A 27,351-nucleotide genomic window follows, 5' to 3' on the forward strand; every position below is an offset into this window, starting at 1 on the left:
AAGGTGTGTTTAATGGCTCTCAGGATATAGGGCTGGTGAACAGAACCCTTCTAGTTCTGATTCCCAAAGTTGAGAAGCCTTCTTCTTTCTTACACATGAGACCTATCAGTCTTTGTAATGTTCTTTATAAGACCATTACAAAGATGGTGGCAAACAGAATCCGTTGCATTCTTCCTGAGATCATTAGTCAGAATCAGGGAAGCTTTGTGCCGGGTAGACAAATGATGGATAATGTGGTGATCGCCTAAGAGATGGTCCACACTATGAAGATCAAGAAGGGGAAGAAAGGTATTGTCATTCTTAAGTTGGATCTGGAGAAAGCCTATGATCGCATTAGCTGGAGTTTTCTGATGGAGAGGCTGGAGAGAGCCAGGATCCCGAACAATTGGAGAAGATTAATAGAGGTTTGTATTTCTTCTCCTGTTTTTCAAGTTATGATTAATGGGGATATGTCGGAGGAATTTTCTCCGGGCCGGGGTATCCGTCAAGGGGACCCAATGAGCCCCTTCTTATTTGTTATAGCAATGGAAAGGTTGTCTCACCTTATCCAAGATGTTGTTGATGAGGGGAAACTCCACCCGGTGGCGATAAATAAGTTCTGTCCCCAGATTACTCACTTGTTCTTTGCGGATGATGTTATGATCTTTATAGAAGGTAAGGAAGAGCAGTTAAGTGTTATTATGGATATTCTTGATTGCTTCTGTTCTGCCTCTGGTCAGAAACTCAATGTTCAGAAATCCAGGCTGATGTGCTCTAAGAATATGAACCAAGGAGCCTGCAAAAGGTTGAGTGAGTTGTCAGGCATTCCTCTGACTCACTCGCCTGGGAAGTATCTGGGTGTTCCCCTCCATAGTGAAAGAGTGTCGAATGTGTCCTTTAAAGATACTTTGGATATAGCTAATATGAAATGTGCTGCCTGGAAAGCTAAGACTCTTTCTCTCGCTAGCCGTCTTACGTTGATTCAATTTGTCAATTGTACGACCCCTAATCACATTATGTAGGCTTGTCATCTTCCGGAGCCTGTGCTTAAGGATCTTGACAAAATTAACCGTAGGTTCCTGTGGGGTGAAGCTGAGGAGGGGAGGAAGATCCATCTTGTTCCTTGGAAGGAGGTGTGTCAACCTAAGGATAAGGGGGGTTTGGGCATTAGAAAAGTCAAAGATAATAATAAAATCTTATTAATGAAACTCCTGTGGAGAATGTGGCAGTCTCCTTCAGCTTTGTGGGTTAAGCTTTTATGCGGAAAATACCGGAAGGATAAGGTGTTTGGGGGCCCTAAGGATAGAGTGCTTAATTGTTCCTTTCTGTGGAAAGGCATTAGTGCAGTTTTTGCCGAGTTCTGTTCTGGGATTGGTTGGAATGTGGGTAATGGCAGGTCCATCAGCTTCTGGAAGGATCTCTGGATAGGGAAAAAGCCTTTACTAGAGGTTTGTACTTCTAGACCGCTGATGGGCATAAGATCTAGTGGTAGAGTTTCTACGACGAAATATATATATTATGAGTGTGCTATGGGACTATGGATGTGGTCTTTATAAATTGCTCTTAACTCTACTAGACGCTACGACTACTTAGGGGCAAGTGTACCCCGTCGTTATCAAGTAATAATCCGGTTAAGACCGGGTATCGAATCCACGGGATTTATAACTACAAGTATTAGAAGACTCGGTTTCGTATGTTATTTAAGCGGTAATTACTTTAGGATTAAGTAAGACACAACTACACACTATTCCTCACTATTGGCGACACAGATTTATGTAGCTAAAACTCTATGAAGTGGGGTGAATATGATAAGTTATAACAATGATAAATAATGACTCTAAATGTATACGGATAATAGTTTACTCTTGCAAAGACGACCAAGTGTAGTAGAACCGACCCGTGAAGCACTTAGACTACGTGATTCCTAGTCAAGGCGTGTCTAATGCGGGGGAATTAGAAACTAGGGCCCGTAAGTTCCGTGGCTTGTCAATTCCTACGGTTTCCGGTTTGTCACTTCCGGTAAGGCAACACCTATATAACTCCCAAAAGATAGCCCGAATGGCGGCGGTAATCGCGTTCTCCTACACAAGAATCAATTATCAATATCAAAACAAGCAATAAACATTAACACATAAAGGGAAATAGAGATTATAAATCATAAATTATAAATATGGAAAGTGATTAGATGAAATACAACCAAGCCTAGTACATAGGAAGAGTACAAGCTAATTAGCAAGTAAAAAGAGAGAATCCGCCCTTGGAACTAGCTAACCGGACTCAAAGCCGTCTCCTAGGTCGTGGAGGTGGAACTCTCGAGCTTGGTGACGAATGGTGGAACGGAGCGTCAATGGAACACCGGAACAACGAACAAGCTCTCGAATCTAAATTACAAGGAAAGGAAAGAGTATAGTGTAGCTCTCTAGTATGTAATTGGTGTCAAATGAAGTTCAAGAGCTTCTTATTTATAGACATCAAGCAAAGGCAGGTTTGTAATTTCACAAAGCACAAGTATGGAGCAACATTATTTGGTGCAGAAATCCCATGATACGCCCCGCGTAAATGCCCATTCCGTCAGAAATCTTCTGCATGTGGACCAATTCGTTGTCTTGTTGACTCAAGTACGCCCTGCGTAAAGGATTGTACGCCCCGCGTGTGTGAGTCTCTGGAGTTTTATTGCCTGAATTGGTGCTTTTACGCCGTGCGTAGCTGAAGTACGCCCCGCGTAAAAGAGTCTCTGATCTTTTTATGTTGAAGAACTGCCTTTTACGCCCCGCGTATATAGTGGTACGCCCGGCGTAAGTATAGTTGACTCTGGGAGACAATGCAGTCTGACTTTCAGGATTAGGCCAATTATTGCCGACATATGTCATACGCCCCGCGTAGTGTGTCATACGCCCCGCGTATGCTGAGTCAGTTCCACATGGTGCCTGCGGATAAGGCAATTATTTCTGGCACTATGTTTTACGCCCCGCGTACAGGATAATACGCCCCGCGTATTGAGTGGATTTTTGCTCCTTTCTCGTACCTGAAATACAAATCTTGAGAGCCAAGTTAGCTTGACGTTTTTATTTCCTAAACTAATCAAAAACGAGGAAAATAAACTAAAAGTACGAGATTTATTTTTATTTCTTTATTTATCAAAAACACTTTATTTTTGTAATTAAACTTATTTATTTTACCCGAAATCATCCCGTAAATCACGCTAAAAGATAGGGGTAAAATACCCTTATCAAACCTCCTCGGACTTTAAAGTTTTACTTGTCCTCAAGTAAAAGAAATCGAAAGACAAGGGATTGAGAAAATTAAGAAACAAACCAAAGGTTGGTTTTGCCAAGTGCGTGATTTCAAAGTTATGGTTTTGTGCAAAGGTTTCGGTAAGTACCTACGCAAACAATTGAGTACGAAACTTGTTTGAAACCTCCATGATCAAGATTTAATAGGCAATATTAACGGGGGTTGATTATCTTTTGAGATAGAGTGCTTAATTGTTCCTTTATGTGGAAAGGCATTAGTGCAGTTTTTGCCGAGTTCTGTTCTGGGGTTGGTTGGAATGTGGGTAATGGCAGGTCCATCAGCTTCTGGAAGGATCTCTGGATAGGGAAAAAGCCTTTATTAGAGGTTTGTACTTCTAGACCGCCGTCGGACATTCAGGACTGGAAGATTGCTGATGTAGTGGATTCAGAGGGTGAGTGGATCTGGGCAAAATTTGAGTCATATCTAAGTCTGGAATCGCTCATTTCTATTAGAGTGTTCAGATTAGTAGTCAAAGTGAAGACAATGATAGTTACTGTTGGTCTTTGACGAACAATGGGGCCTATTCGTGTAAATCTGCTTTTCAGGCTTTCTATCAGGATTCGGAGATCTCGACACCTGAGGTGTGGAGGACGATTTGGGCTTTAAAAGTGCCTTACCGTATTAGAAGTTTCTTCTGGCTCGGGGTAAGAAACAGACTGCTTACTAACTCGGATAGAAAAAGGAGGCATCTGGTGGAGTCTGGAGCTTGTGGCAGATGCAAAAATTATGAAGAAACTTTGTGCCATGCACTCAGGGACTGTGAGAAGAGTAAAGAGGTTTGGAGGAGAATTCTTCCTAGGGAGTTGCTTTCTTCTTTTTTAGCCCACTCTGAGAATGATTGGTTTGTGGATGGGATTAATGGGATTCTTCTGCCTGATTTGCATCAGAGTGTGCTGTTATTTGTGGTGGTTTGCCATCAGCTCTGGAAATGGAGGAATGAGGAGATCTTTGGAGGAAACTTGGTGTCTGTGCCAAATGTTTTAGATTTCTTTTCCAGGAAAATTAGCACCTTGGTGGAGAGCTTTGTTGAGGATCCCTTGGCTAGGACTACTAAGAGGAAGGAGGTCCATCTTCTAGGCTGGGGTAGGCCGAGCGAAGGTGTGGTGAAGCTTAATACGGATGGTTCTTGTCTGAGGGACGGGAGAATTGCCGCATGAGGAGTTCTTAGAGATGATGGTGGCAAGTGGGTTTCTAGTTTCTCTCAGAATTTGGGGGTTGGGTCGTCCTTTTCTGCAGAGCTTTGGGGGATCCTTTCTGGCCTGAGATTAGCAAAGAGTTTGGGGTGAATAAGCTTCTTGTGGAATCTGATAACCTTGAAGCAGTCAAGTTGATCTCTGAGAGCAGTGCCACTTGCCTTAATAGCCTTAACTTAATTAAAGGTATTAGAAGGATTAGTTCCTCCTTTGATTCTATTAGTTTTGCTCATGTTTATAGAGAGCAAAATCGTGTTGCTGACCGTCTTGCGGAGGAAGGGCATTCTAGAATGCTAGGTCTCTCTTTCTTCTCGTCTCCTCCGTCCTTCGTTTCTGCTCTGATCTTGGAGGATGTGGTGGGGTCAGTTTTCCTAGGCTGATCCCGGGCTGAGTGGCTTTTTGTTTGTTTTTTCCTTTCTTTTCCTACCAAAAAAAAAAATTATTATTTTAGCAGAGAAATGAGTTTCGACAAAATTGAAAAACAGAATAATGACCTTCAACGCATTTGTTTGTTTAAGTACACTCATGTGTACCTTTAAAATTCACCAACAAAAAATTGTTATAATATAATTTTTTCCAAATTAAGAGGTAGAAATTGGTGCCAAATGAATCAAATCAAAACATTTTAGTTAAGATGAATAAAATAACATGTAAGACTAATTGTTTGTGCTTTGCTAACAAAAAAAAAACATTGAAAATCCTCAATTTTATTGATATTGAATATTGCTTACACATAAATTGCAACTTGGAATGTAGAAGATATCCTAAACGGAAATACCAAAGAGAATGGTGAATTTGATACATCTGAAAAGGTAAAAATGGAATACACAGACTATCAATTGTTTAAACCAATGCTAAGCAAAAGAAAAGACAAACACATAAAATTGAAAATTGCTCAAGAAATGAAAAGCCTTCTAACCATAGTACGTAGCACATCTTGGAAGCTCAATGTTCCCTTCCAATAATTCTGCCATTTTGTCTTCAAAACTTTTAGCTGCTTTAGTTCCTGAACATACTAGAGCAACATAAATGGATAACCCCTGGTATTGGATAGAAAATCTTCATTTCATGGCGCAGAAAAATACTAGACAGGTTATTTAATGACAATAATACATTGCTTATTTGTTCGAAGAAATAAAGGCCCCGCATAAGAATTATAATCCCTAGGTGCATAAATACACTTCAGAATAGAGGAAACACTAACCTGTCCTTGGTTACGTATTTAACATGCCATGGGGAAGTAAGACTATTAGTCAACCATCCACAACCTGAAGAAGGATCACCTCTTCTGAAACAAATAAGAGAGCTACTGTGCCAGTAAATACTCACAGTTAAAGAAATAAGTAAATTTTCCTTGTCTACCCACATGAACAATAATAATTATTGAGAGCCAAAAGAAGTATGTTCAGAATATTTAGTTTGCAAGATTGCATGTATAACTTAAGAAAACTAAAGTTGAAGATAAAATTTGATATCTGTCATGGGACCAAGCAAAAGTAATATCATTGTCCTCACAAATTCAAAGGATAACTGGCTCACACAGAATTTGCAAGTTCTTTCAGGACTGACTTAACTTAGCCTTACAATTCATTCAAAGTACGTGTCACAAGATGCATCTAAACTGCAAGAGTTTTAATATCGAAACCGTTCAAGGCTACATTTTCGAAGAGCAGCTCATTTAACCATATTTTACCCAAGAAGCATCGATATGTATAGAAACTCACACGAAACTGTGCAAGTAAAATCACAACTACTATGTCAATTCTCAACTGTTTATTACTAAATGTCTTCATGACCTCACGAAAAAGGATAGACAGAACCAAATGCAACTAGAAGCAAGTCATAGAAAATGAAGCAAAAAGGTGGACCTTACCAACTTAATTCTTCCAGTATAAGAAACCAATTTCTAACAACTTCTAGAACCATGGCATCCACCATATATACATCTTCCCAAGATTCTTGTGTGATACTGCCTCGGCAATTAAACGACGTGCTTGACCTTCTACAGCTAGAGGCAAAGAGGGTGCTGCTCCAACACCAACAACAATGCCTTGCAATCTTGCTTCAATGTTATTAATCGCTCTCTGTAAAGCTCAAAAAGAAACCACAATGATAATTAGATCATAGTTACAAATCTAACCTCATCGCATGATTAAACATAACTAGAAACATGAACTCCACGATTTATTAAGGCATGACACCTTAATAAGGCTATCTGTCCCTGAACGTAGCTAAAACCAAGCAGGAGTTAACAAAACTGGTGTAGTCACTAATTCAACTAAGCCCATCCAAAATGTGAAACTCAATATATGGTTTATAACTGGGGGCTTAAATTAATGACTTGGGTTATAACAACCAAACAATAAGCTTACTAATATAACATCTTTCATCTATTATTCATATTTACTTACTAATCTAATTCTCTTAATTTCAATAAATTGGAAATTTTTACCTTTCTTTTATCATTTCGTATTTGTTATGGCTTTATTTTTATATTTTTATTAGCTTTTTTTCATTCATGTTTTTACTGATCTGTTTTTAATCAAATTCAACAAATAAAAACCTAACGCACATCTGAAAGAAGAAAAACCATGATACAGACTTGGTGACAATTGGAAGCAGTAAATATAAGCAGATAGACTTTTAACTGAACTCTAGAGATTGGGACATGTAGTTCTTTATTGGCCTTGACTGAACTCTAAAGACTAGGACATATAGTTCTTTATTGACCTTTCCATTTTTTTTAGAATAGGTTTGCAAATTTTGTTAAAGACTATAGACCAAATAATTAAATAAATTGATAAAATAAATTGATAAAACAAATTTCTTTTAAGTTTGCTTGGCTATTTAATCGAAAAATAAATTAAAAGCTAATTTTCTAGTAATAAATTTGAAGAATTAAAGATTTTAATTAGATGCAGAAATTTCAGCACTCATTTTGAACACATATATATACACAGTGATTCACCTAGTGAGTGACTGATCAAATATAAATTTGGTCAATCACCGTTAGATCCAGGTGAAAACCACCGTGTGTATATATATATACACACATATATATACATATATTAAGTTTATCTTGAATATTGGCAAATCATACTAGTAGGAGCATATACTTAACCCACATCTTGGAATAATAAATCATACTTCGTTGATTAAAAATTAGAAAGTACTCATATCAGTTACAACAATTTTTTTTATTATGTATTAAAATATTAATTATTACAAATTTGTGATGACCAAAGCTTATCAAAAACAATTTCTAATCCAAACAAAGGAAAATACTAATGTGATTTCTTTATATTCAATGTGTTAAAATGGGATAAATTAAAATAAGATTATGATAAAATAAAATAAAAACTTAAAAAATATAAATATACTTGAAGACAAAATTTAAAAAAAAAAAAACTTTGAATTCGATATTAGATTATATCACTTAAAAGTTAAATTTTCGTAAATATATTATCCAACTCACTCCAATACATGAGTTTTAATCCACTCGTGTCATACATAACCCATATAACCCACCCAATGCACCTACAATAACTTAACCATAACCCAAATGGTTTGAGCTATAACCATGGACTATAGATTTAAATAGGTTGGGTTGGAAACCTATTAAAACCCAAAATACTCGTTTTTCTGCAACCGGAAAAAAAAGGAAGTTTCATGGGTTATAAAAAAGAACATAAATATTGAAGTTTACCTGCGCATGAGGATTCTGAACTTCAATCCCACTGGATTTATGAGTTTTTGTCCACTCCACCAGAGGGTCATGAATGAAAGTTTCAAGAACACTCATCAAAGTCTCCCTGTGAGTTCTCAGAAGTGAAAGTGTGATTTCACACACTCGTAAGAAGATGCCCTCATACCCAGTAATGCCCAAACCATCGATCATGTTCTGCAGCAATGAATCCAACATGCCTCAAAAGAATAAACCCATGTTTGAAAAACCATGTGAAGATTGAAAATTAGAAAATCAATTCATCAGTATGTAGAGCATATACATTGAAAATATTTTATTTCAAAGAACACAATTTTCAAGAAACTTAGGCAGAAAGAATCACCAACGAAAACATGCAAAATAGACTTCGTCAAGGACAACTCCAAGATCTCTGCATACATAATTAACAGCAACTTTAAAATTCCAAACACATGTTACCTGGGTCAGCCTAAATGGCACCAGCTCAGGCTTGTCCAATTGCAAACCTTTGTCAAATAAGCAACTGAAATCTACATGAACACAATCGCCTGTAGTGGAGTCAAAGAGAATGTTCTCACCATGTCTGTCTCCTAGCCCCACTATATGCCCAACCATTGACCAAACTGAAGTAGTATGAGCATAAGCAACCCGAGCTCTAAACCAAGCAGCAGGCTCAGAAAAAGTGGTCAGAAACCATTTGTGGAAAACTGGAGGAAACATTGGTAGGATCTTGTTCTTTAACATCTCTTCTTCTGGCACTTTACCTTTGCATTGATCATAAATCCTTTTAAGTTGAGGATTAGTCTTCTGGCGGTCGAATTTTCCACAAGTTATATATATGTCTTGGAGAATATGCCGAAGTCCACGAGTGTGAGGCACCCATTCTACCATACCACAATCTTCTGTGAGAGGAATTACTGCAAATGTCCGAATGTAGAGTTTCCTTCGGCGGCTTTCAGGATATTTCGACAACAAGCGGTTTATCATTGCATTGAACTCCATCATACGGGCATCTTTTCTAAGATCGTCCTTGGGTTTGCAGAGAAATGGGCGCTCGATACCATCACTACCCAACAGAACAACCTAATGAACAAAGCAAGTTGGCAGTCATAACAAGGTGAATGTGTACATAACTTACTCAAGTTTAATAACCTGAACAGTGTCGCACTCAAGAAAAGTAGATGCCAAGAAAAGCCACATAATATGAGATATGCACCTATCTAATTTTCATAACTTAATATTACAAATACATACTTTCTTAGGCCGTTGAAGAGATGAAAGAATCTCAGCTTCGTCAGAAATTCCTGAAATTGTTGGAACATCTGAGGAAGAAAATATGTCAGAGGTAAGTGAGTCAGTGACGCTGACATTATAGGTTGGTAGACTAACAGTGAGAGATTGTTGGATTGGCATAATTATTCCCAGTGGCATCATCCGTTTCAAGGAGCTGAATTCAGTTGAGATATTGATTGTCCGCGACTTTGGCTGGCCTGGGTGGAAACACAACTTAATCAGATGATCAATCAGGCTTGCAAACTGAACAAACAAATTGTTGCCACTGTTTCCTTGGCTAAATCCCTTTTTAGCCTCTTGTAGTATCGCTGCAGCTGCCTCCCGTCTTGAACGGACTGTAGACTTTGAAACAGCTGCCATAATCCACAATGCTTGTTGAGGGTATTGCCTAAGCACGGAGGTGATAATGCATTTGACCAATTTAACAATCTCTTCATTTTGGTGGCACACTCTAGAGACCAACTGAGGCAACACAGTTAGCCACTGATATGTTGGCAAATCCTTCAAACAGCCCCTCATAATACTCATTACCTGTAAAAGCATAACAGTAGGAAAAGTAATATGAAGAACATAGAAAATCATTGTACATGCATTTAGAAGTAATAATGTGAAAATATGTTCAATTAAAAATAATACAACACCTTTCCATGGACCCTTTTCATGTCATCATTGGGTAATGAGCCAGATCTATGATAAATGCTTCCAAAGTCAAACCATAAGGTTAGCAGCCTTGGAAGAGCTTGGAAGAGATTCTTGTGACCCTTATGAAGCCCCTTAGCATAGTATAGTAGCACATCAGGTACATTATACCACCAATACTTCTCAGAACTGGAAAGGGAAACAGCTGAAGAAGCCAATGGCACTGTTCTAGAATTTAGTTCAGAATTGTCTTCCTGACGTTTCCTGGCATCAACAAGTACCTCGTCACAATACTTGGCTAAATAGAAAAATCCTTTGTCCCATTTTGGCTGCATTTCTCTCACCCTGGAATAGAGTGTTATAACATCTTCCTTTTGCTTTTGTCCAGTGTAATGAATCCATCTGGTATATAGCAGAAGACTCTTAGCAACATCTTGATTCTCATTCGAAGTTTGTGTATCGCATAGTGGAGGTTGAAGATTCTGTGGAACCAATGAAAGAGATGAAACTAATGACCTTACGGAAGAACCTACAACCTTCTCTGGCATGTGCAGGAGAGCTTGTTGCAATTCCGCAATAGCACCATCTGATCTCCTTGTACTCCACAGAAGCTTGGCCTTTTCCATGTGAACATTAGGTGCACCTGAAGCCTGAGCCTCTAAAATTGCTCGGTTTGCAGTTTCATAATGACCAGCCAAGCGACAGAGTTTTGCATATTGAAGCCAGCAATTCCCAACTTGTGCACCAAGGCCACTAGCACCAAATACCAATCTCCGGAAAGCTAGAAGTGGTTCTCTTGCCCAGAGTGATGGTTGTGTAAGTCTGAGCCGGTAATCCCAGTTATCCATCATTTTCATGAATTGAACATCATCCTGTTGAAACTTTTTCTCCAAGAAAGATTCTTCACCAAGACAATTGTTGAAGTCCTCCAACTCCCTTAGCAAGTGAAGTTTCAAAATAAATGGGTACGCCCGCATGTAAGAGTCCATCCCTGCAGCAGCAAGAGGAGCAATCAGAGCGTTTTTAGATAGTGTAATCCTCTCAGCAACTGAAATTTTATCCTTTTTATCCTTTTCCATCATAGCTTGGAGAATCTTTGCAACATTCATATCAAACCACGCATTACTCTCTGAGCCGTTACATACTAAATCTTCTTCATTAGCCCCCCTAAGGTACTCATCCATCATGTCCCAGTTGCCAAGTCTCCATGCTGCCTGCACACCTTGCATACACCATGTTTTCTTGTCCTGAGGAATCCTAGAAACTAAACCATCCACATGAGTGACCATGGTCTGAAGATGGCACATATTCAGCAAACAGTTAAGGACATCCGAATGCCTATGAAGTGAAGTAGGCTCCATCTGCAAAGCCTGCTCACAAAGTGTTAATACTTCAGCCCAGTTTCCTGCCTTTTTGTTTATTAAGAGTTGGTCCTGTAAGCTCAATGATTTACGTAAATATGCCAAGCCAAAAAGGCCATCAGGTTCATCAAGGCAGCTGTATATTTCCATCAGATAGGATACATCTTTATCCTCGAAAATGCCGCTTCTGTCAGCTGCAGGATTAAATGAGCCTGAATTTTCTCTCACATGAGACTCAAAGTACATCAAAGATCTTGCATAAGCCTGACAACTATAAGAGGCTCTAGCAAGGGTTGGCTTCGGAACTGCATTCAAAAGCTCTGAAACATATTTACATTGTCTAAGCAGTTGCTCCTGCTCAGTAGAAGAAATTAAACTTTGACCTTTTGACCCAGAAGCTTGCCTCTTAGAAACTGATGATTGGTAAGATTCGGACAGAGCTAATTCTTGCTCACAATCATCCACCCATTGGCCAAGATTATCAAGGAGAGTAAACACAGCTTGAGTGCAAACTTCACTTTGGCCACCATGAATACCATGACATGCAGCAGTACTATTATCTGAAGCTGCAAGAACAGTTAGGATTTCATCCGCTATGCCAAGACGAGCTTCCGTAGTACCATGACAAACAGCATTTAACACTAAATAAGGCAGTAGATAAACTGCTATTTGCATATCATAACGCACTATACCTTGACAAGCATTAAATATGCTTGCACGAGATCCAGTTGCATGAACAATCAGCTTTTTTATCCAATTATAGATCCATCTTCTGAATGACATAGAGGGGCAGTAAATTGGGCCAGTTGATGTAGAATCAGTCACTTGTAGTAGCTGAAATCTAGAGGTTAAGCAAGGGGCTATTATTTCTTTCACATAGTTTGAGAACCGGGCCCACAATCTTTGACCCCTACTATCCATCCCACTAGCATTTTCAGTATTTTTCTCCTTCCGTGTTTGTGATGCAGAAGCAAGAACATTCTCATGCAGTGATGCCTCACAGCCTGCAACCTTTAGAAGCTTTTGTATTGCCAATGCTGCTGAGTCTTGAACTTCAGTATCAAGCGCAGCTCTAAAAGCCCTAGCCAGATGTTTCTGGATCAACTCAAATATAAGATCATCATCTGAACATTCAATTTTAAAGCGCTGGCATGCAAAACCCTTCACCTTTGCTGGATCAACAGAACCTAATGCTCCAAGACAATCAGCACAAACCAGCTTCAACCAGTGTCCCACGCTTGTCCTTGATTCTTCTGCACATCCTCTCAGTAAAGATGTTATCAAAGAGCTCAAAACATCCATGTCCACAACAACTTCTCCTGTAATCAGAGCCGTAATATCTTCCCTTCTCGTATTCAGTAACTTACTCAACTCACATGCCACCATATATCTCACATTCAAATTCTCATGGTTCAAACCACTAACAATATCTCGCATTTGATCCTTAAAAGTCATTGAACCTCGTGCTTCCTCAATAGCTTCATTTACTTCTGCCAGTGCTGGTATACTAGGTAATGGAGGGAACTCACAGATATGCTGCTTCAAAATAATTTTGTTCTTTAACACAAGTTCTTCTAAAATTACCACAACTTTGTTTAAGTGCGTAAAAGGATTTTCTTTATATCTTTCCAAGATAGGAATAAGTGCAGCAAAAACTTGTGAAACTAAATATTTAGTGCTAGAAGGTGATTTGTTTCCCAATTGCATGAGGAAAAAATGCAACACAGACAGACCCTCACTCTGCAGTGATTCTTTATCAATAGCATGCATGAGAAGAACCATGAGTTTTGGGACATAGGTGCTAAGCTGAGAGCCCATCATTTCGATCAGCATCTTAATTCGCTGCAAAGCTTGTTCCTGTATCGAAGATTCTTCTGAGTGCAGCATCTTTCTATCAATACTGTTAAGGAGACCAAAAAAATGATCCCTCAAAAAGCATGGAAGATCTTCCGCACCTGTCAGAACTCTGGCAATTTCTTTTATCATCTCAGGAACTCTTAATAACCTGCTTAGACAGACCAAAAAAATGATAATAATGATAAATTGCATACTTGGCCACATTTTATGACTATAGGTGACTAGATAAAGAACGAGAAAATACAATCTTAGGCCCTGTTCTTTGACACTTAATTTCAGTTCAGTAGCATTCAGTTCAGTTCAGTAATTTATCATTATTTATTATAATTATAATTATTTATTATCATTATTATTATTAGAACCATTATTATTATTATAAGCTTATTTATTTTAATTATTGCTATTTTTAAAGTCTAATATTATCAGTTCAGTTCAGTAGCATTCAGTTCAGTTTACTTAATTTCAGTCAAAAAGAACAGGGCCTTAGTGTCATATCTCGGCTAAAGATGATTATAACGCACTTCCTAGCTCAAAGTTGAAATAAATACATATATATATATATATATATATAAGGGTGAAAGAAAATAAGAGACAGAATTTAGAAGTGTTCTATACACAGAGGTTCACCCCTTAAGCATTTTGTGCATGAAATAACTAATTCAAGGCCCTAAAGTGTTGAGCTGGAAATGCATTTGTTGGAGATCAAAAAAAAAAAAAAAAAAAAAAAGCATAATATGATAATTAACCTGCAGCCTACGGCCATATAAGATCTAAGGTGGACTCCAAATTAAAACCTTAGTCGTTTCTAAGATGATAAAATAGATTGCTCACTGTGCATTGAAGTTAAAATATAGAACAATAAGGACAAGCTCAGTTGTTTTGAGTCTTTTGACTGAATGCAATACAGAGCACAAAACACAGCCTTTTGCCCAGGAACAAATTTAAAAAATTAAAGAATTAAAGAAAAGAAAAAACAGAGTTCTGCAGTTTACTTGCATTCTCAAAACAATGAATGTGCAGATATCCATACCTTTGGCTTATCTCATTTAAATCACGACCATCCAGAAAGCATACAAGTTCATCTAAAAGCCCAGGCAGTGCTGCTGCAAAAATTTCTTGGTTGTTGGAACCAACCTGATCATGGTAAAATTGCAAAGTAGAGAGCAAATCCTTCCTATCTGCACGGTGGAGGGCAAAAGCTAGCACATTGGGTAGCAAATTAACTATCAAGTCTGTCCTATTACTTTTTACGCACTCGGCTAACTCAGATAGTATAGGAACTGCTTTGTCATTATATTGATGAGACACCACAAGCTTTGGAAGAACAACAGGGATCATTTTTTCAACAAGCTTATCCATTGAAATGTCAAATACAGCTTCTGCAAACTCTCTGACCATTTTTGGACGACTTGTGAGGCTCATAGTCAGATACTCAAAGAGTTCACTTCGGATATGAACAACTTTTGAAAGGATTAGCTCAAACCCTCCTTTAAGATGGAAAAAGCAAGACTTTTTAATTAGCCTCGATGCATTCATCCTTACAGTCATATGTGGACTATCAAGTTGGTCAACCAACAGCATGAGAGAATTGAAGAAAATATCACTGGAGATATCAACAGCAATCATTATCTGTGCTATAGATTCCAGAAGAGTCTCCAATACTTGTGGATCCTCAGCTACCACCACAGCACTTTTGACTATATCCAGAAAGTTAATTTTTTTACCTTTATTTGAAGAATCCCTCTCCAAAAATAAATAACCCAGTATCAGGTCATCAAGAAAGAAACTGATCTGAGTGCAAAATGCCTCTCTGACGGACTTCTTTGGATTGAGTAATAAAAACTCAATACATCTCGCCCATTCAAATCTCGTCCTAATCAAAATATCAGCAGTGCCATGTATGAGGATACGCCGAATAATTCTCACGCAATTAACTTGAACTTCTTCCAAAGAATTGTCATAAAGAAGTTCAAAAAGTAGGGACTGAAGATGAAAGGGGTCACAATTTGGAGAAACTTGTACACTTGACATATTAGGCATCTGTATTACTTTAGACCGTACCTCATGATTATGCACAATGCTTTTGTCACACTTTGAGCACCAGAATCCCTGCAGCAGGTAATCCACTGTCTGACTATGTTTCTCATAGCTGATATCTAAAAATAATTTGCATTCACCTTTATCTGGACCATGAAGACTGCTATAAAAGCCATATAAGCATGACAGAATGCCGATAGTAAAGGGAATTATTTTCTTAACCCTATCATGCTCCTCCTTCCTCAAGAACCTGGAAATTGAGAGAACATAATCAGAAAAATGTGTCAAAAGTCATCATATAAATTTAGCTGCAAATGCAAGTTGCATAGAATCAATCAATTTGGGAGTAGTCTCTTTGTGGACCTTGCAGCTCTTCTAACCCAAAGCCTATGGGCTGTTCAAACGTAAGCAGGCAATGTTAAGAACAACAAATAAAAAAAATTACATACTCAATCGAACAATCCCTTCTAAATAAGCAATATAGCTAAAAATTAACTCAGGATAAAACATTAATTTGATAATAGACCCTTTTTATTCACTTTCAGCTTCATGTTTCCTTCAATCGCATGATCAGGTAATCTGCTACTCTTGGCAGAGACTGTAAATCCAAATGGAATTTTAAACCTACATCAAATTTTAAAAGCCTAAAGTCCCTACCATGTGATTATATCGTGAATCATTTAACTAAGAACCCAGAACACTAACTTAGAATTTTCAAATTCTATATCGAATTGCTTATGCTTAATAGTTCTGACCACATTCAAACCATAAGTGGTTGACTTGTCCATTTTTAACTAAATGTCTGAATCCGAATATTTGTGCTTCGCCACTGCCATGACAAATCTCCCACTAAATTATGCAATTCAAATTCATAAAATATCACATAAATGACAGTAATGTCAATTAGAAACTTCCCAATTTAAAGAAAAGAATTGAATAGAGAATTCAATGGTATATGATGTCAAAAAATAAATGGCAAATTATTTTTGGAAAAATGAGTTATTAGGATCTTTCATTTGACTTTGAGAAATTATTGATCAGGTAATCACATTAAGTTGCATTTGACTAAAGATATTGAATTTGGAAATGAATAGTACTTTGTCATTGATTAGATTTGTTAACCTGAAAAGGAACCTTACTGGAAAGTAGATTTGAATCACCTATAAGAACAAGTAATCTTATTTCCACATCAAATAAACACTCTAAGCAATCTAAGCTGGACCAACCACTGGTTTGGCCAATCAATCAGTCAGGCCATTTGGTTTCCATTGGCTTTGACCATATCCTTACTCCTATCGAGGTCTTAAATCATTGCCAATTTAGGTATTAAATCAAGCCATATAATGAGAAAATGATAATCAATTATAAAGAACTAATTTTTAAAATGTATAAGAGAAGTTGAACGCTTCCACAAGTCACTTACTCTAGTCTTCTAAACATCTGTGCAAGAGCACCAAGACCGGACCACATAACAATGAATGGCATAGAAATCATAGTTTCAAGTCTAACTTCTTCAGCTTCATCATGAAGACCCAAATCCAGGACTTCCAGAACACTTTCAGGATTTAAACTAGAGCCCAGCTTGGACAGAACTTTGATAGAGGTACATTTTGCTTTCCACGGAGGATGTGGTCCACTGACCATTGAGGAATGAGTCCATGGAAGCTTTAGGACCATGTGCACAAGATCTGCATTATCCCCCTCCAGTTTGAAAAGCGTTCCTCCTGTGGAAATAGTGCCTGTTACAAAAGAAAAACACACAAAGAAAAGGCTGATTGAATCATAATCTAAAACATGAATGACTTAAAAATCAACAATTTTCTTTTTAGAAGCCAGGTGCAACTGGAGAAAAAAATTCTCTTCATAAGGTTTCCACAGTAAATGAACATACAAGAACTCAACTGCAACAACATATATCATACTATGAAACAAAAGATGAAATATAAAATCATCATCCATCTTTTTCTCTTAGTATGACATACTGCTTTTGCAACATAAAAAGTTGCTAATGAGAAGGACAATTGCAGTTTCTATAAAAGCACCTAATCCATATTCAAGTCAAAAGAAAAGACAGAAATAAATAAAAATGCAGAACCTTTCCTAATTTTGATGCTAAAAGTATATAGAGAGGAAGGTAGCCATTTGATGTTTCATGATGAATACTTCTCCAGGAATTAATCCCTAATGATTTAATGTTGAAATTTCTCTTAAGAATATGAATGAAAACTTATGACATGTCCATTTATCAGAAGCACCCTGAAACTTAAAGAAAGTCATTATCTTCATTTAGGAGAATATACAAATGTCTCGGGAAGACCGTTCATAGCACTTGGTAGAGTTTCATGAAAAGACCAGCTCATTAACATGAAACTTTAAATTAAATGAAACGTTAGATGCTAACGAAGTGTATGTTTATTGTCTTACTTTGCAAAAGCAAAATGCTGTGAATGCCTTCCAGGTAGATAGAAATATCAAATTTAAATGAACTTCCTTGTTTTGCCTACAAGATGAAATCTCAATCAACCACTGGGAATGTCAAAAGTGACATAATAATGAAAAATTTACAAGTCAACATACTTGTTCACAGAGCCATGGGATCCATGAATGCATCTGCTGGAAGATGCCGAGTGCCATATTGGTCAATGGGTATCTACAAAAAGAAATACTAAGCATGCTAAGAGCTGATAATGAAACATCTGGTCTTAAAGAATCAGGTTTAGGAGAAGGTTTTAGAAGTTCCAGAAATGAAAGAAGAGATGCATGCATATATTCTGCAAGTTGATCATCTTCTTTTTCAAAAGTAAGCACATCAGTATGTTTATTCTCCTCCAGAGCATTGGTATTAGAAGCCACACAATCAGCATTAACCCTTTGGCGTTTAACATTTGCAATATCCACACCCTGAATATGCCTCTTTTCTCCAACTCTCAAATCCTCAACTAATGCATCATAAGTTGTAGCTAAGTCAACACTACAACTATTCATCACCATCCCTCCAACTTTCTCAGGACCTAGGACTGAGAGAGTTACATTAAGGCAATGGATCAATGAAGAGCAGGGTTCTGGAGAACAAAGCAGATGCATCAAAGACTCGGGCCTCCAAATATGGGGGGGACAAATTCTAGCAATTCGCACATAGGCATTGCACAAAGCCACCTGAAGAAAAGACAACATCAATACAACCTAGTAAGCATTAATTTAACCAACCAATTTAGCATTTCAACATCCAAATCAAAAATCCAAGTATGAACCAAAAATAGTTGTCTCGCAAAAGTAACCATTCTTGCAACTTTATCAAACCTTAAGCTCTTCACTTTTGGTTCTCCACATTGACCGAGAGAAAACATTCATGAGGTCAGCAGCTGTTAGTTTAACGACATCATCAGGACAACTAGAGTACAGCACCGAGAGGCAACCAGCTATTGAGGAATCATACACCAAGTTTCTGTAATGCAAGCAAGATACTATTGAGGAAGTTGGATGAATTTAATAGAAGCTTCCATATAGGCAATGCACATACAAAATTCAGAATAGAATCCCTATCCTATGACCACTCATAAATGCATAAGAAGCTTCCATATAGGCAATGCAAATACAAAATTCAGAACAGAATCCCTATCCTATGCCCACTCATAAATGCATAAGAAGAGTTTGAGGATAAATTTATGGCAAACTGATAGAGAAAAAACAAAACAAAGCAAACAAACAACAAACAAAACAGAGAGTATAGGTAAAGATAGGAAGATCACACATAGAGGGGAGAAGAATACTTATTTATACTTCTCTCCCACAAGCCAGACGATTCTAGGCAAACAGTAATGTAGTAGAATGCAGAACATGAAGGAACTAGAGCATTCCCTTTCCACACAGTAGATGTCTGCTACTATAACTGTAGAAAAGACCAGACAAAACATACCTCTCCTGCCCAAATACTGTCCCATAGTATGCTCCATACACCCCCAGCTCACTCCTAGGTTTCCTGCGAGAATAACTAATTCTCCCTGCTACCACGTGAAATATTCCCTTGCTGCAATTTTCTGTTTCTCCTGGCATATACATTCCAGGCCCTTGGACCCTTGTTAATCTGGGCCAACACATTCTCTTCACATTCTAATTTCTATCAAATATTGTTACCAAATATCATTCAAAAGGAATAAACTAGACCAGTTGTAATTAGTTGTAATAAACCAGCTGTAATTGGCTGTTATTAGTACCAGCTGTAATTAGCTGTAATTGGTGTTACAATTAGGATTTAGGTCTTATCTCTTACCCTATATAGGACCCTTAAAGTATATATATATATATATGATATTTTTCATTGAACATAATATATACTATGGAACATAACCATACTTGGGATCTTGTTGCTCTTCCGGCTCAGAAGAAAGCTATTGGAAGCAGATGGGTATTCACTGTTAAGATAAATCCTGATGGTACCGTTGCTCGGTTGAAAGCTCGATTGGTTGCTAAAGGCTATGCCTAGACATATCGCATTGATTATTTTGATACCTTCTCTCCTGTTGCCAAACTAACTTTTGTTCGGTTGTTCATCCCTTAGCTGCTACTTATAATTGGCCACTTCATCAACTCGATGTCCAAAATGCTTTCTTAAATGGAGATTTAAGTGAAGTGTATATGACAACCACCTGGGTTTGTTGCTCAGGGGAGTCTGGGAAGGTATGCAAGCTGAGGAAGTCATTATATGCTTTGAAGCAATCTCCTCATGCCTGGTTTGGGCGATTTAGCAATGTAGCAATCTCCAATCTGTCTTCTATAAATATTCTGCTCCGGGTATCATTCTCCTTGTTGTCTACGTAGACGACATTTGAGGAATCTCATCTCTAAAATCGTTTCTCCATGGTCAGTTTCATACCAATGATCTAGGGGCTTTAAAGTACTTCTTGGGAATTGAGGTGCCAAGGAGTTAGAAAGGAATCTTCCTGTCTCAAAGAAAATATGTTCTTGATTTGTTGTCTGAAACACGAAAATCTGGAGCTAACCTATGACTCCGAATTCACATCTCATGTCAAAAGGAGAGCCCTTTGAAGAGCCTAGAAGATATAGCCGTTTGGTGGGAAAGCTGAATTATCTTATAGTAAATAGTCTATTCTATTAGTGTCATTAGCCAGTTTATGTCATCTCCCACCATTAATCACTTGACTGCGCTTGAACAGATCTTATGCTACTTAAAGGGAACTCCTGGACGAAGCTTATTTTACAAGAATTATGGTCACACCGAGAAGGAGTGTTTCTCTGATCAAGTCACTATGATTGAGTGTTTCTCTGATCAAGTCTGTGATTGAGTGTTTCTCCGATGCAGACTTAGTAGGAGATAAGGATGATAGGAGATCCACTACCGATTACTCTGTGTCTTTGTTGGAGGTAATTTAGTTTCTTGGAAGAGCGAGAAACACCAATGCAGAGTCTGAATATCGAGCGATGTCTCAATCAGTGTGAGATTATGTGGATTCGTCATTCTTGTCCGAACTTGATTTCAACGTCACCATTCCAGCAAAGTTAGGTTTGAATGCACCACTGGTCACTAAACTTTTATAGTTGTCTCAAAATGGTAACTCAATTTCAATTTGTCTACTTAAAATCATTAGACTTTAAATTTTTTCTCAATAGAATCACTTTGGTGACTTCAAAAGCAAAAATACATCGGAAAAGTGATGTGACTGCACATAAACAATAGCAACTTCCACTGATGACTGAAACGATACGTGACTACCACCTAGATGACACATGGCTGCCACCTAACTGATTGAAACGTATCAGCTAGGTGGCAGCCACATGCCGTTTCGGTCAGCGGTGAAAGTTGATTAATTTTGACGTGGAAGCCACCTCATATTTTCGATCACTTTTTGCTCTTAAAGTCAACGAAGTGACTTAATTGAGACAAAAATTCAAAGTTAAATAATTTTATTGGGACTAATTGAAGTTGAGTTGAACATTTTGAGACAACCATGAAAGTTCAGTGACCAATGGTGCATTTAACCCAAGAAAGCTATGGTATGATAATCAATACCATAATCAAGCAGCATTTCATATTGCTTCTAATCCTGTGTTCCATGAAAGTACCAAGCATATTGAAGCAGACTGTCACTTCGTTCATGAAAAGCTAGAAGAAAACATTATTGCAATAGCTTACATTGGCATCAATGAAACAACTTGGGGACATTTTTACCAAAGCTATATCATTGCCACAGCCTACATTGGCACCACTGAACAGCTTAGGGACATTTTCACCGAAGCCTTAAATGGAGTTCAGCTAAATTACATTTGTAACAAGTTGGGCATGACAAACATCTATACTCCAACTTGAGGGGAGCATAATGTATATATATTTATTAAGGTGTATAGTTGTAACCATTAATTAAATGAAAGATTGGGACGCGATTAAGAGGTTAGACATCCCAACTAGCTTGGCACCCCTAACGCATTTAACCAACCTTGAATATTATTAATAAAAAATAGAAAATTACAAAAGAGGGAGAAAATTAAAGGAAACAAATATGAGCAACGTTACAAAGGTCATCGAAAACATGAGATTGGCAAAAATAAGGCGCCAAATGCCACCAGTGGAGCGCTGACGCAAATTTGCCAAAACAGGCAAGACGATCCACAGCTTGATTACCTTCCCTGTAGATATGAGTGATTCTACAGTTCATAGACGAGCAACGTGATAAGCAACTTAACCATTCTTGCTTAATCCTCCATGGAACCGCAGCAGATTTTTCACTTAGCAACTTAGATTAGATAGTAGTTAGCATTTATTCTTAGTGTCTCTATGTATAAATACCTATTATTTTCTCATAGTCAGGTAGAATTTTCTCTTTCTCTCAATCTTGTGTATCTAATTACACATTTGATGTTTCTAGTTCATGGACATCAAAATTTGAACTCATATCCAATGTGACTAGGTGACGTTGCAACACTAGATCTATACTTCACTCAAAATTTATCGTCTTTGTTAGAGATAATAAGGTATTCTTGGGTCTTATTTACCAACTTAAGCTTTTGGGTCAATTGGTTCGTTAATATGGTACCAGATCCTCTTAGACTAAGTGATCGAGGGTTCAAATCATGGAAACTCCATTTGTTAATTGAATTTTAACACATGGTAAGATGGATCTGTGTTCTACACGCTTTAGGCCCAAGGGGCATTCGGATGCACGGTGTGTTAGAGATAATAAGCTATTTATAATAAGCTATTTTTAGCTATCAGCTTAAGTTTCAAGTCAATTAGTTCTTTGACAGTCTTCAATCAGAGTAAGGGCAGATGGGTGCATGTGTTTTTTTGTTGCAAAAGAAGGACTAAGGTCATCAATGTTCGCAAAACCAAAGACTTTTAGGTTGACACTGTTGATGAACGTAAAATAGAAAATTCTATGAATTAAAATTGTTTAGTACCACATATACCATGGAACCACGATTTCGAATTTCTAAAATCGCAATTTTTTAGAGTTTCTCTCTCTAAATATTCACTTTCTCTCTCCTAACCAAACAACCCAATGATCTTAAAACTAAAAAGTTGAAGAATTAAAGTTGCTTAGAATATCATCCATTCTTGGAATTTTCTATTTCGAGGTCATCAACGGTCAAATTGATAGTGTCAACCTAAAAGTCATTGTTTTTGCTAACAGCGAAGAACCACGGTCCTCTTTTTGCAACAAAAAAACCATAGACACTCATCTGCATAAGTTTGTTCGCCATGAATGACATAAGTAGAGAATGCAATACGGATGCAATAAGAAGGGAGGAAATAGCTGAAGAGTTAATGAAAAAGTGGAGTCGAAGTCATAAGACATGTCGTGCCTTATTTCCACGTCTTCATAAACTCTTCAGCTATTTACTCCACTCTTCCTGCATCACATAAACTAGAGAGAACATAGGTTAGCATAGGAAACACAATATGGGCATGAAAAAGCCACATCTAAGATGTTGCACTACTTGGTTAACTCTTAACCATAGTTCATTGGCTCTTCAAAGAAAAATCAAATAAGTCTTCAAATTGTCACTCACCACAATGGTGACATAAGTCTTCGAATTGTCACTCACCACAATGGTGATAGGCAACAGCCATTAGTAGATAACAAGAAAGGCTCCAAGCTTTTTATTTCTACAACATTAGGCAACGAAGATGGGCATTCCATCTTTTTTGCAATCCTAAAGATTGGGGCCTCGAAATCAAATTTCTCTTACTTCTTTCCCATTCATATGGGACAAGTTGAAAAAGGAAGTCCTACTTGGACAAACATCAAGTTTCAACTAGCTAGGGATCTAAGCATACTATTAAAAATGTCATGGCAGAAGCCACAACTAGTTGACCGGGAAAAAAAAAAAAAAAAATCTTTTTCTATAACTTTCTCTTATATGCAATCATAAATTAAAAAATAAAGCAAAGTATAAAAGATTTATTAGCCTTCTTTATTTGGAAAGAAAAAATTGAGTCTCTAATATCCTCCAAAGACGAGGTAATGATTCTGTAGTAACTTCTTAGACAAGTACCAAACAATTTCTTCTCAAAACATTTTCCAAAAAAGTATTTTCTTGTGAGATCAAAGTTGTCCGATGATATTTTTTATTCATAGAAGTAAAGAAACACGGTCGAATGTAAGGGAGTAGATTTTGAGCTACTTGATGATATTTGGAGAAAAAAAAACAGGAAATATATATGCTTTGCATTGTTGCAAAAATGCAAAATCATGGCACTTTCAGTTGTTACGTTTGTTGATCTTAAAGAGCTATCACCAAAAGGGTTTAACATTGCAACCATTTAAAGTCACATTATCAGGAACACAAAACTTCAAAAGGTGATTTGCTTATCAAATACGGGAATGCCAAAGAGATTTCATTTGCAGGATTCCTGACTGAATAGAGCATCAGCTATAAAAAAGTATAGTGCTAATATACACATTACTTTGGTTTTAGATCAACAATGAGAAATTTTCCACTTTAGGTGTAATTGTATACCTGAATAATGGAAGACCTTCTTTGTCCTCACTTAGTATTGCAGCTATTGACTGGATTATCTTCTCATGGGGAACAATGTCATTATCTACCACTGATCCAATTACGCGTGCCAAGTCAAAACATGCCTTCCACAAAAGTTTAACTGTCAGATAAACAACAAGTACCAGAATTGATATAAATATATCAATATAAACAATTTTACACAAAAATTGCATGCAAAAGCCATTTACTAGATTGATTAACATAACAACATATAGTTCAAGAAATTATTCTACCCACCATATGCAAGTCCGGATCTCCATAGCATAAGAGAGAAAAGGCAGCCGAAATATTTGAAATATTGATCAGTCCTTCTACATATAGAGTTCCTTCAGTTAAGCATTTACTAAGAAGCTTAATTATCCAAGTTGCAAAAGGTTGCCACCTATTTTGGCCAGTAATGTTGATCAAGATACCAGAACCATCCATGGGTTTACTGCTTGCCGGAAGATCACTAGGACAAGTAGGATCGCTGAAAATCGTGAAGGACTTACAGAAACACTTCAACATTACTCTAGCAGTAGCAGAACCCGAAAGGCCTGTATTTGGAGTAGAAAGTGAAGCTGCATATGCAAGATCTGTATGCAGAAGAGATGTTAACTATTACGTACAACTCAAAATAGAGTAAGAATAGCATGCATACGATACTGCAGAAGATCCTATTTTTTAGAAAGCAGTCTATATCCCCAAGTTGTAGACATGAAATATCTCAATAGTTGAAAGAATAAAACACAGAACACACAATCTACTCACACAGACACCTTCACATAAGTTGTTTCTTACCTTCAGCAGCCAACATGGCATCCATAAAAAATTGACAGTATGCATCTCTTGCTCCAGTGCGAAGCAAAGACAGCAGAGATCCAACCGTTTCAAAAATCATTCCATGCCGTGATCTACAACAAAGAGTTTATTTACTAGATAGTTAGATAGACGTATTCATGTAAATGTTTTTACAGGTATAGTTTCACAAGAAAAAATGACGTAGAGCACTAGCATTTGTACAGTGATGTGCCATAACAGAAAGCACCAAATACAGCTAATTTCCCCCATGTTATTCTGAAAGCCTACCACTTGAACCTGGAATTGTGGAATTCTTAAACAAAGAATGGGATAGTAAATTAAACAATAACTAGATATGCACATATGACAAATATGGTCTGCAGAGCTATTGAAAATTTAGATTTCATCTTTTTCTGCTAAGGGCATCTTCATGTACAAGGTAATAAACAAAATGTGGTCATCTAAGTACCATATTGAAAAGCAATAATAAATTATTTGTTTATAGGCTGGAACTACTTCATGGTGTTGGTAAGTTCAGAATGTTACAAAGAAAAACATCTCTTTAATATACAGTTCAAATATTGCAAGAGCCTCAGACAAATGTCTTCGTTCCAATTGATAACAGATTTCCACATATGAAATGAAACTGAGTCAAGAAAACTGATTTGAAACTATAAGCCAAGGTGCATTAACTGAATATCAATTGAAAGAGACAATATTGCTACACCTGCAAATCTTGTTAAATTAGTAAGTAAAGTACTACTCTCTTTTTTTTTTCAATTTTCCTCTGAAGAATAAACGTGGGTGTAATCGAAGCAAAGTCTGAACTCCAAAAGACATTCTTTAGCCAGAATGATAGTATCACTCACCGAAAAGCAGGTTCAGCAAAAAATGGCAATATCCTGCCGATCACAGGCAGTATATCACTGGCCTTCCCATGGTAAAAAACGCCTGGAAAATTCTTGGCAGTGTGAGAAACTAGCTTCAAAATCGCAATAACTTCTCTCTCATTTGCTGCAAGACATGCAAATTTCAAGCTCCATAAGCATTCTTAGCGGGAAAAAAATTTGCTGAATTTTAGCTGTAATTCAAAGTTAACTTTCAACATTCATTTTAAATTAAACATTCCATCGATCCGAAAGCAAAATAGCAAATAAATAAATAAGACAAAAACATATCCTACAGTATTTCCATCCACTTGAATATTGTTATAGGAATTAACGTAAAGTTTAGGGTTTACGAACCGGAAGAAGGGACGACGTAGGTGTGAAGAAGATTAGGAAGAACGGCGCGAAATCTGATCTCTAATGCATCATCGTCGACGTTGTTGGGAGGTTGAGAAGAGGATGCGACTATGCGTTCTCGGAGTTCGTGTACTAAGCTGGAGAGGTTAGTAGCCATTTTGGCTTCCTTCTCTCTCCCTCTACCTCACTATAGACTATACTGAACACTCTTTCTCTTCCCTCCAAATTCGAAATGTTCACTTAAGACCACTTGGATACATTCCCTCAATTGTCTTTTCTCAGAGTTTTGAAAACCAGTCCGGACGGTTCGACTGAAATTGGTCATTAACAATGACTAAAATACTCACTGATAATATTATAAATATAGGTGTTTTCCATGGTTACTGACAAAGTATCATTCCTTGGTGTGTTTTCACCATTGAATGATGAGTAAAATTTACTTTGTAAAAAACAAAGCAAGCATAGCCTTTACCTATAAATATATATTTAGAGAAAGGTACAAATAAATGCAGAATTTGCAAATAGAAATCCGTCGAGTTTGTAAATAGATGTATGTGGTGTATTTTATCAGTCTGACCCTAATGACTAAATTATATTTGGACCTAACCATTAGATCAATCAAAGTATAATGGATCGGGCGGTGTAAAATTTTGTTTTATTTAACTTATTCTTTTTCCTTTTTAATCCATTAAAATATTCCAAAAAATAAGCAACTGTTGAGACACCACTACTTTTTCGTTGGAGAGAGAGGAAGAACGCTTGAGAGAAACCATAGCGTATATGGAATTTCAATACATTTTTCTGTCAACAAATTGCAGGGGAATTCTTCAATTTGTTGAACAAAAACACCAGTCCTGGTAGAGCAAAAAAATTCAGAAAAAAAGTATTGAAAATTTTGGAAATAATGAAAAATCTGCTCTTACAGAGATTCGGATTACTGCATACAAGAAGCA

At 37.2% G+C, this 27,351-nt stretch overlaps 1 protein-coding gene across 9 annotated transcripts; it reads right to left on the bottom strand.

Moving 5' to 3' along the window:
- Positions 1-1,806: 1,806 nt before the first annotated feature.
- Positions 1,807-26,704, bottom strand: LOC136222204 (serine/threonine-protein kinase ATR). Of its 9 annotated transcripts, XM_066009745.1 has the most exons (19): positions 26,399-26,704; positions 26,024-26,168; positions 25,155-25,267; positions 24,612-24,949; positions 24,333-24,457; positions 18,657-18,801; positions 17,934-18,512; positions 17,781-17,856; positions 16,780-17,095; positions 14,350-15,606; positions 10,104-13,467; positions 9,424-9,993; positions 8,629-9,252; positions 8,173-8,367; positions 5,671-6,550; positions 5,386-5,472; positions 5,198-5,270; positions 4,730-4,889; positions 1,807-3,004 (listed from the first exon to the last, which is right to left on the bottom strand). In XM_066009745.1, exons 1-15 carry the CDS (start codon positions 26,553-26,555, stop codon positions 6,383-6,385), a joined length of 8,172 nt encoding a protein of 2,723 aa, XP_065865817.1. In that variant the 5' UTR covers positions 26,556-26,704; the 3' UTR covers positions 1,807-3,004; positions 4,730-4,889; positions 5,198-5,270; positions 5,386-5,472; positions 5,671-6,382. The 9 variants fall into 9 exon arrangements, with proteins under 9 accessions (XP_065865817.1, XP_065865823.1, XP_065865821.1 ...); XM_066009751.1 differs by lacking the exons at positions 1,807-3,004; positions 4,730-4,889; positions 5,198-5,270 and having other exon boundaries at positions 5,385-5,472; positions 5,671-5,734; positions 6,340-6,550; XM_066009749.1 differs by lacking the exons at positions 1,807-3,004; positions 4,730-4,889; positions 5,198-5,270 and having other exon boundaries at positions 5,385-5,472; positions 5,671-5,754; positions 6,340-6,550.
- Between the last annotated feature and the right edge of the window lie 647 nt (positions 26,705-27,351).

This window comes from Euphorbia lathyris, chromosome 3 (assembly GCF_963576675.1).
Source record: "Euphorbia lathyris chromosome 3, ddEupLath1.1, whole genome shotgun sequence".
NCBI lineage: Eukaryota > Viridiplantae > Streptophyta > Magnoliopsida > Malpighiales > Euphorbiaceae > Euphorbia > Euphorbia lathyris.